Here is a 16,041-nt window from a genome sequence, read left to right on the forward strand (position 1 = left end):
CCGGGAGGGAGGCGACGCAGGCTCCAGAGGCGCGGGCTCCGGGCCGGGTTTTCTCCGAAGCCTTCGGCGGCGGCGCTGCCTAGCGAAAGCGGCTGAGGGCCTGCCGCCGCCGCTGCTCGTTCTCTCCCCTCCTCCTTTGTGAGGGGAAGGGAGCGAGTCCGTTCCACGGCCTGCGCCGGCTCCGCTCTCCACTCCGGGTTTGCCAGGCGGCCGCGACGGCGCTGGGTAAAATGGCAGTGCTGAGCCTCGTGTCGGAGTGAGGGGGACTCGGAGGAGAGTGGGGCGCTCTAGCCGCTGAGTCCGGCCGACCGCTTGCTCGCTAGCCCGCTGCCGCGCAGCAGCCTCGGCTCGAGCTGCGGCTGGCGAGGGGAGGCTGGGCGCCCGGCCCGGCGCGCGTTCCGACTCTGGCACTCGGCACCCCGGCTGCTGCCGCGCGCCCTCCAGCCCGCCCGTCCCGGGTCCCCCTCCCCCCGCTCCCTCCCTCCGTCCCTCCCCGCCCCCTCCCCCCTCGCCTCCCTCCCTCCCTCCCTCCTCCTTTCTCCGGCAGCAGAAAGCGGAGAGTCACAGCGGGGCCAGGCCCTGGGGAGCGGAGCCTCCACCGCCCCCCTCATTCCCAGGCAAGGGCTTGGGGGGAATGAGCCAGGAGAGCCGGGTCCCGAGCCTACAGAGCCGGGAGCAGCTGAGCCGCCGGCGCCTCGGCCGCCGCCGCCTCCTCCTCCTCCGCCGCCGCCAGCCCGGAGCCTGAGCCGGCGGGGCGGGGGGGAGAGGAGCGAGCGCAGCGCAGCAGCGGAGCCCCGCGAGGCCCGCCCGGGCGGGTGGGGAGGGCAGCCCGGGGGACTCGGCCCCGGGGCGGGGTGGGAGGGGGGGGGAGAAGACGAAGACAGGGCCGGGTCTCTCCGCGGACGAGACAGCGGGGATCATGGCCGCGCAGGTCGCCCCCGCCGCCGCCAGCAGCCTGGGCAACCCGCCGCCGCCGCCGCCGCCGCCGCCCTCGGAGCTGAAGAAAGCCGACCAGCAGCAGCGGGAGGAGGCGGGGGGCGAGGCGGCGGCGGCGGCAGCGGCCGAGCGCGGGGAAATGAAGGCAGCCGCCGGGCAGGAAAGCGAGGGTCCCGCCGTGGGGCCTCCGCAGCCGCTGGGAAAGGAGCTGCAGGACGGGGCCGAGAGCAATGGGGGTGGCGGCAGCGGCGGAGCCGGCAGCGGCGGCGGGCCCGGCGCGGAGCCGGACCTGAAGAACTCAAACGGGAACGCGGGCCCTAGGCCCGCCCTGAACAATAACCTCACGGAGCCGCCCGGCGGCGGCGGTGGCGGCAGCAGCGATGGGGTGGGGGCGCCTCCTCACTCAGCCGCGGCCGCCTTGCCGCCCCCAGCCTACGGCTTCGGGCAACCCTACGGCCGGAGCCCGTCTGCCGTCGCCGCCGCCGCGGCCGCCGTCTTCCACCAACAACATGGCGGACAACAAAGCCCTGGCCTGGCAGCGCTGCAGAGCGGCGGCGGCGGGGGCCTGGAGCCCTACGCGGGGCCCCAGCAGAACTCGCACGACCACGGCTTCCCCAACCACCAGTACAACTCCTACTACCCCAACCGCAGCGCCTACCCCCCGCCCGCCCCGGCCTACGCGCTGAGCTCCCCGAGAGGTGGCACTCCGGGCTCCGGCGCGGCGGCGGCGGCTGCCGGCTCCAAGCCGCCTCCCTCCTCCAGCGCCTCCGCCTCCTCGTCGTCTTCGTCCTTCGCTCAGCAGCGCTTCGGGGCCATGGGGGGAGGCGGCCCCTCCGCGGCCGGCGGGGGAACCCCTCAGCCCACCGCCACCCCCACCCTCAACCAACTGCTCACGTCGCCCAGCTCTGCCCGGGGCTACCAGGGCTACCCCGGGGCCGACTACGGCGGCGGGCCCCAGGACGGGGGCGCTGGCAAGGGCCCGGCGGACATGGCCTCGCAGTGTTGGGGGGCTGCGGCGGCGGCAGCGGCGGCGGCGGCAGCCGCTTCGGGAGGGGCCCAACAAAGGAGCCACCACGCGCCCATGAGCCCCGGGAGCAGTGGCGGCGGGGGGCAGCCGCTCGCCCGGACCCCTCAGGTACACAGCTGAGTGGGGAGGGGGCTGGGGCGAACGTGGTCCTGGGGGTGGGTGGTGGCTGCGGTGAGCGGGCCACAGCCTTGGGCTCCCCTCAGTCCCGGGCCCCCACTGCTGGGGAGCTGCCATTGTCTGGCTCTTCTTTCTTAAAATGGCTGCCTGTCTGCCTTCCTCTCCTTCCCTCCTTTAGGCTTTGTGTCGGGCTTTCCTAGAAATGTCTGCTCCTCTTTTTCCTTTCCCCTGGTTCCTTTGAACTCCAGGGGTCGTCATGGGGATGCGGGGCAGAGTGTGCGGGGAAGGGCCTGGCCGGGGGTGAGGGGGTGCTGGGGGCTCAGGTAAGAAGTGTAGGCAGTGGTAGGAGCCCAGGAGTTGAGTGAACGTTTTTCTTTGCTCACCTGCCGCTCCTCTCCGTCTCCCGGCCTTCCTCTGGGCCGCCCCCCGCCTCCGTGCTTTCAAGGAGGGCCCCTAGACCTCGGGGGGACCTCGAGGGAGGGCAGGGGACTGCTTGGGAGCTGCTAGAGGCCGGCTGCGGTTCACCTAGGGCAGCCCGGGCCATCTCCTGTCTTAGGCTCCGCCGGCCCAGTGGCCTGGGCTTCTCCCTGGAAGTGCTGGTAAACAGCTGAGTGATTGGAGTAGTAAGTGCAGATTGCTTTGGTTTGGGATTTGAATTATGGAGGTAAAATCCTTCTGTCAAAGCCAGGAGACAGTTGGTCTTAGGTTGACATCCTATCTGTGATCTGATTGGCTCCCCATCTCCTGCTCTTGGCCATTTATAATTGCCTCTGATGTAATGGTACAACAATCCTGATGAGCTCATAAACTTTTACACTCTGCTTTTCTGCCAGTGATAACCCAAACCATTGCTGTCACTATCTGCCTTTTATTCCAGAGTTGAAATTGGCTGTGACCTTGAGGAGGGAGGTTTAAGTAGCAATACTGTATCAGCAGGAGCAGAGTCTCAGACAGCCTGTCCTTGTTACATTGTGCCCGAAACAAAAGAGGAGGCAATGGCATTTTGCATATACCTTGGATTTATTTTGCTTGTTATGTTTTATGCAGCCTGAAATGGATTCTGTGTTGTCAGAACAGTAGCTGAGTTTTTTCTCTACAATGGGTTTGCTGTTTGTTTTGGTTTTGTGACTTTCCTGATGGTATAAATGACTTCTTTGATGGCTCTGAAGATGCATTTGTCTTGAGTAATTTTGACACTGTTTGCTTTGCAGAATTGAAATGATTTTACTGGGTTTTTTATTGAGTGGGAAATGTGGAATCTTTATGGGGGGGGAGAAAATGTGTGTGTGTGTGTGTGTGTGTGTGTGTGTGTGTTTAGAACTGGGAGCTTTCTGAGGAATTTCATATTAGGTTCAAGCCTTCCGTTTTAAGGAAGGCTAGCCTCATTCTTTGTTTACATGTTGAATCTTGTTAACACTTTCTTTTGTTAATTGAACTTTGGGATGGTGGTTTAATTTAAAGGGAAGCTGGTGTCTTTCATGATCTTGAGGGACTTTCTCCTAAAGGCTTGGTTTGGTGAAATTGTGTTTTCCTGGAATAACAAAAAGGCTAGTTTACTGTTTTGTCATCAGTCATTTTAGAGCTTTGAAATAGAGATTGGCAGTTTATTCCTTTGCATTTTAATTTATGTTCCACTTTTCTTTTTGTCTTCCAAGATATAAAGATACGACCTAGAATGACACTTAAGATTTGCTTAGAAATTGCAACTTCTAGGTACCTTTTTATACTATTCTATCTTGTTTTATTTTACTGTTTTTCTGCCATCTTCATCATGCTCTGTCATCAGTGCTTTTGGTCAGGGATATTGAGTATTCTATAGAATCATATTTTTCAAAGAGGGGAAAAGCTCCATCTCCTCCCGAACCCCTTGAACTTTTGTGCTAGGAGGAGATTTTATTCACTTATTAGCTGTATTCCCAGCCCATCCTAGAACTACTTTCCTAGTCTAACATTGAGCTGGGGATTTTGAAATTAGCTTTGTTTGATGGTGGACTTGGAGCTCTTTGCCTTGATTCTACATCTTCCATGATGTTCTACATCTGGGCAAGAAATAGGGAAATGTTACATTGTTTTTCTAGTGTTTGGAGGAAAAGTTTTGTCTTAAAAGATAGCATCCTCTAGTCTCTGGGTCATCCTATGGTCTGTACCTCTTACCCCGCATGCCCTGTTTTCTCTGGTTTTGGCTGAAAATTTTACCTTTCTTCAAAAACTATTAGAATAAGTCATTTAGGGTAAGTCAAGGTTCATTTAAAAGCAAAATCGATTTGAATTCTACTGGTTTGGGAATATTTAGTCAAACTTTTTTTTTTATTTGAGACGGAGTTTCGCACTTGTTACCCAGGCTGGAGTGCAATGGCGCCATCTCGGCTCACCGCAACCTCCGCCTCCTGGGTTCAGGCAATTCTCCTGCCTCAGCCTCCTGAGTAGCTGGGATTACAGGCACGCGCCACCATGCCCAGCTAATTTCTTGTATTTTTAGTAAAGATGGGGTTTCACCATGTTGACCAGGATGGTCTCGATCTCTTGACCTCGTGATCCACCTGCCTCGGCCTTCCAAAGTGCTGGGATTACAGGCATGAGCCACCGTGCCCGGCCCCTTAGTCAAACTTTTTAAAGAAAAAGCCAGCTCTTTTGGTATGATGATTTCTGTTTTTCAGTCATTAAATTATGGAACACTTTCTGTGTAGCTGATAGGAAAATAGATACAGTCCCTGTTTGGAAGCCTTTGTCCCTGTGCTGCCTTTGGATGAATTTTCTGATATCTTTTATTATCAGTAGACCCACACAACATAGATTCCTATTTAACTTCAGTTCAGTTGCCTACTCACAAGAGACCGAGGGAACGTACTAATGAGCATTCACTTGTGTGAGACAGTGCAGCTTCCAGTTTTGTGGACTGCTTGGGTGTGTGATAGTAGTCTAGGTGAGGGTTGTAGGTTCATACTTTGTTCTGAATTTCTCTTTGCCACTTGAGGATAAAACTCTTTTCAGACCGTGATGTTCTAAATATTCTTAAATTAAAAAGGCTTGCTCTGCCCCCATCTTTCCCTGGCCCAGTCTTAGATTCAGAATATTTTGCAGAGGCTGCACATGGTGGCTCATGCCTGCAATCCCAGCACTTTGGGAGGCTGAGGCAGGGGGATCACAAGATCAGGAGATTGAGACCATCCTGGCTAACACGGTGAAACCTTGTCTTTACTAAAAATATAAAAAATTAGTTCGGCATGGTAGTTTGCACCTGTAGTCCCAACTACTCAGGAGGCTGAGGCAGGAGAATCACTGGAACCTGGGAGGCTGAGGTTGCTGGGAGGCTGAGATTGCTGTGAGCTGAGATCGTGCCATTGCACTCCAGCCTGGGCAACAGAGCAAGACTCTGTCTCAAAAAAAAGAAAAACTTGGCAGAGACTTAATTAGTACAGCTAAGGTTGTTAACGTTTTCATTTGACTCTGCCCTTATGAAATAAAGATTAGGTATGTGTGTGTATTGTGGTTATGTCTTTATCACAGGAGCTGGGACGATCCCAGCAGACAATCTTTTCCTTTATCCCTTTTCATAAGTAGTGTATCTCAAGGTGTTGAATTCCAGTACTGCTGAAATAGTTTTAGGTTACTTACACACATAAACTTGATTTAAGGCTTTTTATTGGGACACTTTTTATCGGTAATACTTAGAGAGTAGTACCAGTTTACCAAGGTAAAAAAATGAAATACAGTAAGTAGTCCAGGATGAAGTTGGATTTGATTGTAGAAGTTTGGTTGTTAGTTTCTGCTATGGAAATATCAAATGATATTTCTGACTCCTGGGAAACAAATACAGGAATCCTGGATTTATTATGGGATTGCCTACTGGCAGAAATTCTAGGCTGGCTGAAATACAGGACTCTTGGAGCTCTCTCAAGTAGGAGGGACCAGGAAAACCACACTGAGATGGCACTTTAGTTGTGGGGGTTTCATGTTTCTCTACTGTTCATGAGAGAACTGGGGTGATGAGGATTGAGATGGTGGTGTGAGAACCAAGAAAGCAGCCAGGACCAAGTTTGGCTTCTTGTGTATTGGGCCCTGTGAGGACTTTTTAGGTCTCTTTCTTTGTGTGTGAGATGGGTAACCATGACAAGCAGCACCTGCTGAAACAGGATGTCTTGGATTGCATTAAACATTCATATGTTGGATTGACTCCTTTAGGATGTAATGTCTATAGTAGACCTTTTGCAAAGAGGTTAATGAACTTTTTTAAAATGTGGGAATAAGCTAACAAAGTAATGGGGAGGGCCCTTTCCTATTCCCACCCCTCAAAAGGTTGTATTGATGGGCTTCAACTCTCAAAATTCTAGAAGCAACTGAAGCTTGTAAATATGGTAAAAATGTGGTATTCAAATATATTGGCACCGAGTTGTTCTTTTCTGCCAGTGAGCCTTTAGATTGGTTGTTAACATTACTGATGCACCCTTGAGTTGTGTGTTGCATTAGTGGTAAAGAGCACAGGACTCAACACAGGATGAGGAAGGAGGAGGCTTAGGTTCCGCATACAGCTCCAGATTAAGCTGTGTGACACTGGGCAGGTCATTTGCTTTCTCTATTTTTCATTTTCTCCTCATCAGTCCACATGACCTTCTCACTCTCTGATGCTACATATTTGTGCTTCCATAGCTGGCTTGTTATGAGGGCAGCTTTCTGTACGTAATAGCAGGGGTCTTGAGACCATATTTCTTCCTATTTCTTCCACTGGCCTGAAGGAACTCAAAGCTGTTTTCTTCTGAGTATTCACAGGAACAAGCTTTGAAGAGTTGGGTGCCGTGGTGATCTGTGGACCTTTACAGAAAAAGCTCTACCAGACTGTTGCCTTGAAACTGTTAATCTGTTTGTCATTAGTCATTCCACCTGGCTGGTGGTTTTAAAACACTAAATAGTCATTGGAAAGTTAGGCAGACTTCATTAAAGCAAGACTTGAAAACTAGTTGCTTCAGGATCCCCAGGAGGCTTTTACACTTGGGGTTGGGGTGAGGAATGGATATTCATAAGTTCAGTGTTAATATTCTACTTCTTTTGCAGAGGGGTAGGGAGAGAGGGAGCATTAAGCTCTCCAGACTCCTGGTGTTTGGGCAGGTCTAGGTCTAGTTTGGGCAGTTGGTTTTAATCTGAGTGCCTGGACTTGCCCCGTAAGTTTTGCTGAGAGAGAAGCAAAAGTTCCTGAGACTGGAAGAGGAAAAGCTGTGTTTCAGGGTCAATTTCATAGGTGCATTTGTTGTTTCTTATAGCTATAGTTTTAAAAACTACATGGTGTGATTCGCAGATGGTCCTGGAAATGCTATTTCTCTTCTCCAGCACATCTGAATTTCCATTCTTTTTCTTCCTGGCTTAGTAGTTTAGAAGTGTAATTTAGGCATATTAGAGGAAGGCAGCTTCCCTTTATAAAGGAGGGGAAAAGGTAGAAGGAATGGTGTTTGGTAATTCTTTGCTTGATACAGCATCTTCTTCATTTTTGAAGGAACCAAATGTTTCAGAGCTTTGTGTAAATACTTGCTGAGCTGTCAATATGTACCCAGGAGATTTCTGTAGTAAGATGTAAACGGTTCTATAGAATGTTTGACAGGCAAATTAATAAACAGTTTTCAAGCAAAGGTAATGCTAGCCTCCTCGTGTGGTAGAGTAAAATAACATTGGGGAAAAAGATTAGGGGATAGAAAAAGGGTAGAGCTGGGGGAGGGCAGTTAGTGTGGAGGTAAGAAGTCATCTAAAAAAAAAAAAATTGAAATGGAAAGATGCTGCCCTGGCAGTGAAACCTCTGTGGCCCTGGCTCCATGCTAAGTTCAGGGCATGTGGTATTCTGTTAAAAGTCAATTGCAGTTGCATAATGAAAATAGAAGTTTGGAAAGACGATCCTAAGTGTCAATAGTAAGGTAAGTATTGCCCCAAAAGCTTGGCTTATGAGACTTTGAGGTTTAAAGGATTGCTTGGTGAGATTTTTTTTTTGGGTTGGGTTTGTATTTCTGGATTATTAGAAAGGAGAAAAAAGATACTGCAGTTTGAGTGTCATCTTTATCCTCGGTCTTGCTATTGTATTTGGGATTATAAGCCTACCCAAGGGCTTGGGTTTATTTATACAGTTATTACTGGACTTCTGTGCATCACTTATGATAAAGTTAATATACCTCTACCCCCTGTTCCTGGATCAGTACAAAGTCCAAATGTTTGGGGACTCACTAAATCTTATTTGAAGGATTATATGAGTAGATACAGTCTTTGTTTTTGAAATTACCATTTTAAGATTAAAAACATATCTGTGTTTCTTCAGTGACACATTCTTTTTATGGAAGAAGAAGAATAATCTATGAATATTTTAGCTGTCTGCCTGTGATACTCTGCTTGCTATCCTTGTGGGATGACCAGATTTGCCTTCTCAAAATCTCTTTTTAAACTTGACTCTGACACCAGTTTTCTTTTTCTTTTTTTTTTTTTTTTTGAGACAGAGTCTTGCTCTGTCGGCAAGTTGGAGTGCAGTGGCGCAATCTTGGCTCACTGCAACCTCTGCCTCCCTGGTTCAAGGGATTCTTCCACCTCAGCCTCCGGAGTAGCTGGGACTACATGCACATTCCACCACGCCTGGCTAAGTTTTGTATTTTTAGTAGAGACAGGGTTTCACCATGTTGACCAGGATGGTCTCCATCTCTTGACCTCGTGATCAACCCGCCTCGGCCTCCCAAAGTGCTGGGATTACAGGCGTGAGCCACTGCGCCTGGCACAGATTTCTTTATAAGAAGTGTTTTTTCAGACCAGAGTTCTGGAAGTGCCCTTTTGACTTAGCTGTCTATATAGTAGCAGGGAATATGAATGTAATTATAGCTCTGACCATGATTTTTAGGTTCAGCTAACTTACTACCAAAGGCTATCAGCTTGCTTTAAAACAAAACACAAAAACTTGGATTGACACTGATAGCTTCCTTAATCCTTTTAGGACTGATAGTCCTTTCCCAGTATGTTGGTGGTGAGGGTATTAGAACTTCAGACGTACTGCTAAGAGCATTGTTTCAAAGTCAGAGAGATCTGGAAATTCCAATGGGGGTGGGAAATAGCCCTGTGTAATCATACCAGTTAGGTACTAGGAAGACATTTAGAAGGTAGAAGCAATATCTCCTTCAGAGGAATTTAGATTTTTTGGGAGAGCATGCTTATGTGTACATATCTGGAAAACTTGCAAGAAAGGTTTTACAAATGCATATAGACCACACTAAACATGTGAGCTGCAGGAATTAGAGAAAAAGGTTTAATCAGTTTGGCAAGGTTAACCTGGGACAGCTGTTCAGAGGCTTTTTTTGTGAGGCTAAATGTTCAAGAAAGTTAAAATACTAATTTGCCTTTTTTTTTTTTTTTGAGGCAGAGTTTTGCTTTTATCACCCAGGCTGGAGTGCAGTGGCGCCATCTCAGCTCACTGCAACCTCCGCCTCCCATGTTCAAGAGATTCTCATGCCTCAGCCTCCCAAGTAGCTGGGATTACAGGTGCCCACCACCATGCCCAGCTAATTTAATTTTTGTATTTTTAGTAGGGACAGGGTTTTGCCATGTTGGGCAGGCTGGTCTCAAACTCCTCCTGACCTTGTGATCTGCCCGCCTTGGCCTCCCAAGGTTTTGGGATTGCAGGTGTAAGCCACTGCATCTGGCCTAATTTGGCTTTTCATAATGTCACTCTCTTAAGTTCCATGGACTTAATAGAATCCACATTGCACATCCATCTCCAGACCAGTAGTTGTCTCAGTGTTCCAGTGACTTTTGAGAATTTGGACTTCCTGAAAAAGAGTGGTTCCAGGGTCTTAGTGGTTCCTGTGGTTAGGTAGAGCCTTTGGTACAGACTGCTAAGTTCTTGGCTAGTTTAGGGGCACTTTTCTAGTAAATGTGGGTTTGGAAAATCACGTCACCTTCAGACTTGTGTGCCCTGGACAGCTCTGTAGTAATGGTGGTTCAACTTTGTTGGTAAGGCTGTACTTTTTCTTTCTTGGCAGAGTTAGTGGACCTTTCTTAAAACAAGAGCCATGAAGTTACCTACTGGGACCCCTAGGCTACTATTTCTGAAGAACTGGGAGCTGTGCTCAAGCCAAGTTGCTTGTGTTAGACTTTACATTGAGGTTGATGGGTTAGGTAAGCCTGTACGTACACTGTTTTATATTGGTTTTGGCCAGGTGTGGTAGCTCACACCTGTAATCCCAGCACTTTGGGAGGCTGAGGTGGGAGATTCACTGAGATGGGAGCCCAGGACCAGCCCAGGCTATTAACATGGGGACGCCTGTCTGTACAAGACACAAAAATTGCTGGATGTGGTGGTATGCACCTGTAGTCCCAGCTTATTCAGAAGGCTGAGGCTGGGGGATCACTTGAGACCAGGAGGTTGAGGCTGTAGTGAGCCATGATTGTGCCAGTGCACTCCAGCCTGGGCAAGGCAGCAAAGACCCCGTCTCAAAAAAAAAAAAAAAAAAAAAGGTACTTTTTTTTATTAGATTACTATGGCCAAGCGGCTTACAAATGTTTAACCCTTGTGGAGCCTCTGGAATGTAGTGATTTTGGTTTCTCTTAACCTGCTCGTCCATGTATGGTTGGGCCTTGGCCCTTCACTTGTCAAGGACCATCAGTGGATGCTTAATTGCTGAAGATGCGTGGATTGTTCAGTGCCAGGCCACTGTAATGCTTCTACCTGGAGAAGGATGGGTTACACTGCTCCAGTACAGAAGTACTGGGGTGTGGTTTTTTTTTTTTTTTTTTTTTTTTTTTGTTGTTGTTGTTGTTTTTTTTCAGAAGGAGTCTCACTCTTATTGCCCAGGCTGGAGTGCTATGGCATGATCTCAGCTCACTGCAACCTCCACCTCCCAGGTTCAAGTGATTCTCCTGCGTCAGCCTCCCAAGTAGTTGGGATTACAGCATCTCACCACCATGCCCAGCTAATTTTTGTATTTTTAGTAGAGATGGGTTTTCACCATGTTGGCCAGGCTGGTCTTGAACTCCTGACCTCAGGTGATCACCTACCTTGGCCTTCCAAAGTACTGAGATTATAGGCATGAGCCACCACGCCTGGGCTTTTTTTTTTTTAAAAAAACAATAGTCTATGACCTGTTGAAAGTACTAGAGTCTTGACTAAACACTCTAGTTTAGAAATATTGCTTCCAACTTCTTTTTTGCCTTGCCATTTTGGCATTTTGCAAAAGTGCGTTTTCAGTTACTCAGAATTGGGCACTATGGTTCATCAGCTATGGATAACGGGTATATAGGGGCTTGAGATAAACTTTTTGATCAGTCCCAGGTTTTAGAGAAGTCCAAGTTAGGGTGAATATTGACTTAACAGACTTGAGTATTCTTTCTGAAATTGCCCTTCCTCTCCATTTAAATGGATGAAATTAGTTTTTTACTGAATGTGAAGGGATGTCTGAATGAACTTCCACTTGTTTTTGTTAGTCACTTGTGCATAGCTGGAATACTGTCTTGGGACAGGTTGAGGCGTTATTTCTCAGTGGCTTCTATATTTTCTAAGGGTGGACTGGAATGGGAAGAAGTCTAATGCCAAGAATGCATTCCAACATGCTGCAGAGTAGGAAATTTGATCCCTAAAATGTTGACTTAGTGTTGGTTATGGTACATATTAGAAATCAACCAGTAATCCAGGACAGATTTTTGTCACCCTCCAGGAAGTTACGTTGATATTAAATACTAAGGGGCTTTGGGTACTGAGCTAAGTGCTCTGCAGGCCCAGAGCATTGCTTGACTTGCTACCCATATGAAGAGGAAATGTGCCATGTGCCTGTTTTTTTCTCTCTCTTTTGCATTTGAGCTTCCTTATGGCTTTGTTGCTTTTATGTTCCCAAGTCTGCAAAGTTAGATATTAGACTTCCTCCTCCCTTGGCACTGGCACATTCATGATTTTCCATGGCTCAACACCAGCAGCCAAGATTCTTGTATGCTTTTCTCTCTTAAACTTGTTCGTTTTCAGCTTGCTTGTTTATAGGCTTCTCTGTTAAAAGGAATCCTCTTTCCCCTTAAGATCTAGCACCAGGGGAGTTTGGGAGTTGGTGTGATATCAGTCATTTAAAAGCTCACTTGCTGTGTGCTTGGTGTTTTTATTTTGCCTTATGTTTCCTTCAGGTCACAACGTGCTTGTCTGCTTGTTGGGCTTAGGTGAGTTTGGGCCCAGCTGTTTACTCTCAACTGCCCTGTACTTTGACTTTAAGAAGAGTGTGAGTTCAGCCACGTGGTAGAGGATTAAAGGCTACATAGCGCTGGGTGCTTCCTTTTGGAGGAAACAGATATATCTTTGGGCTCTTGTTGCCCAGTGATTTCTCATGTCTGGGGTAGACATTATTGCTTTCTATTGTCCTTAGAGAACAGGGTAGAAATGCTGGGAATTAGTTTATTACTGTGTCTTCTCTGGCAAATACGTATGTCTTTTTCTCTTGCCCTTTGGACAACATTCTGTTCTGGTTCTAAGGTGTTGGGAGTTCACAGGTTGATCTAGCATTGTGTGAAACTCTTGGTAATTTAGGTTTGGATAACCTTTTAGTCTCCAGATTTCTTTTTTTTCCTTTTCTTTTTTTTTTATTATTTTTTTAAGAAGGGATTTCACCATGTGGGTCAGGCTGGTCTTGAACACCCGACCTTAGGTGATCTGCCCGCCTTTGCCTCCAAAGTGCTTGGATTACAGGCGTGAGCCACTATGCCCGGCCTCCTTTTGTTTTCTTTTTTAGCTAACTTGAACACTATTCCAAGGAGGTAGTCTCCAGATTTCTAACATTTTGCTTGTTTAGGAATTTAAGCTGCTTAGGAGTACCATATTAGAAAGCTTTTGGGAATAATTCTATAGGTAGTTTATCTGTACCTGGGTCACAGATCCTCACCAGGATCCTGACTTTCTTTTTTTTTTTTTGAAACAGTCTCTGTCACCTGGGCTGGAGTGCAGTGGCACTATTTCAGCTCACTGCAACCTCCACCTCCTGCGTTCAAGAGATTCTCCTGCCTCAGCCTCCTGAGTAGGTGCCCACAACCGTGCCTAGCTAATTTTTGTATTTTTAGTAGAGACAGGGTTTCTCTTGGCCAGGCTGGTCTCAAACTCCTGACCTTGTGATCCACCCACCTCAGCCTCCCAAAGTGCTGAGATTACAGGCGTGAGCCACCGCACCTGGCCTAATTTTTGTATTTTCAGTAGAGATGGGGTTTCACCATGTTGGCCAGGCTGGTCTCAAACTCCTGACCTCAGGTAATCTGCCCACTTTGGCTTCCCCAAGTGCTGGCAGTACAGGTGTGAGCCACTGCACCTGGCAAGGATCCTGACTTTCAAATGATGGTCACCATGTATTTGAGCACTTCCTATGTGCTAAGAACTATATGCTTGGTCATATTGATGAATTTCCTAAATTAATCTTCAAAACTGTATGGGAGGTGGGTTCTATTATTAATCTTCCTACTTTACCAATGAGCAAATAGAGTAAGACAAGAAATTTGACCTAGTTAAATAGTTAGTAAAACATAGAGTTGGGTTTCCCTGACAAGGTAGACAAGGTTTGTCTGACTCTTCAAAGGTATTATACTCTGAAATACTGATTTTGCTTCTCCAAATAAATTACTTCGGCACCAAGATTGCTTAGGACATTATTTTTGCAATAGCCTAGAACTCTTTTTTTGTTTTTGAGATGGAGTCTTGCTCTGTTGGCCAAGCTGGAGTGCAATGGCATGGGATTGCCCTGCTAATTTTTGTATTTTTAGTCGAGATGGGGTTTCACCATGCTGGCCAGGCTGGTCTCGAACTCCTCGTGATCCACCCTCCTTGGCCTCCCAAAGTGCTGGGATTATAGGTGTGAGCCACTGCGCCTGCCAAAGCACCTTGCCAGCCTGGAACTCTTAAATGGGGTAAAAGACTGAGAAGCCTTTAGTTACAATTTGACATTGTGCCTAGAGCTCTCTCCTGTCAGTCCCTTCCATCCCTTTGATTTAGGGTTTTATTGTTTTGGATTTCTGATGAATGGCCATGGCACTTGGTTTATAGCTACCTAGTGATTCCAGTGGTGAGAACTGGCAGCATTTGGTCCTTGGGTCCCCTCCTTCTCAAGGAATCTTTGGGGTTGGGAGTGAGATTCAGGGTGTAAGATAGAGTCCTTCCCTTTGATCTGAGTGAAAGTGACTTGAATTACAAAAATATGTGCACAGCGATATTACTTTTCCAGAAACATGGAGCACTTGCTGAAAAGGCAGGGATTATTGTCTTAATTTGCCACTTGGGGGAAATGAACACATAAAGTTTAGTGCCACGTACAAAGTTTCATAGCAGAGTCATCTCTAAAACCTAGGTTTAAAGTTTCCTTAGGGCAGTATGACTTGAGGCAAGTCACTGAACTTCTCTGAATCTGTATTCTCAACCATATAATGAGGAAAAATATCTACCTTGAAGCTATAGTAAATATTAGATATGTGAAAGTACTATTCGTTTATCAAATACAATTCTAACATGACTCCTGATTGGTCAGTCCCACAGCTCTCTCTCCTACTCTGCAACAGTCCTTTTCAGAAGCAAGCCTCCAGGAGGAGTAGTAGTTGACAACACTACTCCTACCTCCTTCCTGTGCATCTGCCAATCTACCTCATATTCTCCACCCTTGGACCCAGCACCCCTGGAATGCTACCACCTTGCTCCAGGCAGGAGGCCAGAAAGGTGACAGGAAGATTGCAGTGCTACCATGGAAGTTCTTGACAGCTCCCTGCCCCAAAAACAGGACTCCAGGTCCCCACTGGGCCCTGCTTCTCATTTCAGGGGAGATAGAATTGAGTGGTTAAAGCCAATATTGGCCTTTACCAAATTCAAATTAGCTACATCTGAGTTATTGTAATGCTGTTTTGTTTTTTTGAGAGGGAGAGTCTTGCTCTGTTGCCCAGGCTAGAGTGCAGTGGCGCGATCTTGGCTCACTGCAGCCTCTGCCTCCTGGATTCCAGCAATTCTCCCGCCTCAGCCTCCTGAGTAGCTGGGATTACAGGTGCATGCCACCACACCTGACTAGTTCTTGTATTTTTAGTAGAGACAGGGTTTCTCCATGTTGGCTAGCCTGGTACAGAACTCCTGAACTCAGGTGATCCACCCGCCTCAGCCTCTCAAAGTGCTGGGATTATAGGCGTGAGCCACCGTGCCCAGCCTGTAATGTATTTTTTTTTTTTTTTTAATTAAAATTTGTTTTGAGGCAGGGTCTTGCTATGTTTCCTAGGCTGGAGTGCAGCAGCTATCCACAGGCACAATCACAGCCCATTCTCCAACTCCTGGCCTCAAGCAGTCTTCTTTCTTCAGCCTCCCAAGTAGCTGGGCTGCAAGCACATGTTGCTGACCAGCTATCAGTGCTTTAAAACACACATGGCCAGGTGTGGTGGCTCATGCCTGTAATCCCAGCACTTTGGGAGGCCGAGGGGGTGAATCATGAGGTCAGGAGTTCGAGACCAGCCTGGCCAACATGGTAACCCCGCGTTGGCCAGGCTGGTCTCGAACTCCTGACCTCAAGCCATTTGCCCACCTTAGCCTCCCAAAGTGTTGGGATTATAGGTATGAGCTAGCGCCCTGGCTCTTGCTCTTATAAGGTCACTATGCCCATCATGGGGGCACACCCTCATGACTTAATCTAACTCTAAGTACCTCCCAAAGGCCCAACCTCCTGTTAATAATACCATAACATTGGAGGTTAGTGCTTCAACATACTAATTTCGGAGGTACATAAATATTCAGCCTGTAATGGGAGAAGAAAGAAAATACTTTTGAGATGGAGTTTCACTATGCAGTGATGATAAATTCTAGTCACAAAACATGTCTGCTTGTTTATTAGGACTTGGGGGCTCCCTGCCTTCTATTTCTCCTTCTCTTAGTTCTTTGACAAGATGGCATGAAGATAATATGGACCGCTGGTCCTGGGATTTTAAGGAAGGTGGGGAAGGTATTTTAAGATCTCGACCGGCAGGGC

General features: G+C 47.9%; 1 protein-coding gene across 6 annotated transcripts in view; it reads left to right on the forward strand.

Moving 5' to 3' along the window:
- Positions 1-545: 545 nt before the first annotated feature.
- Positions 546-16,041, forward strand: part of ARID1A (AT-rich interaction domain 1A) — an 83,954-nt gene continuing 68,458 nt past the window's right edge. For 4 of the 6 annotated variants that reach the window (XM_035308272.3, XM_035308273.3, XM_035308274.3 and 1 more), the window contains exon 1: positions 546-2,071. In XM_035308272.3, the coding sequence (XP_035164163.3) occupies positions 920-2,071 (1,152 nt within the window). In that variant the 5' untranslated portion in view covers positions 546-919. Of the gene's footprint in view, positions 2,072-2,911; positions 14,757-16,041 lie in introns of those variants that run through there. The other 2 variants (XM_078330831.1, XM_035308275.3) reach the window with 1 other exon arrangement.

This window comes from Callithrix jacchus, chromosome 7 (assembly GCF_049354715.1).
Source record: "Callithrix jacchus isolate 240 chromosome 7, calJac240_pri, whole genome shotgun sequence".
In the NCBI taxonomy this organism is placed as follows: Eukaryota; Metazoa; Chordata; class Mammalia; order Primates; family Cebidae; genus Callithrix; species Callithrix jacchus.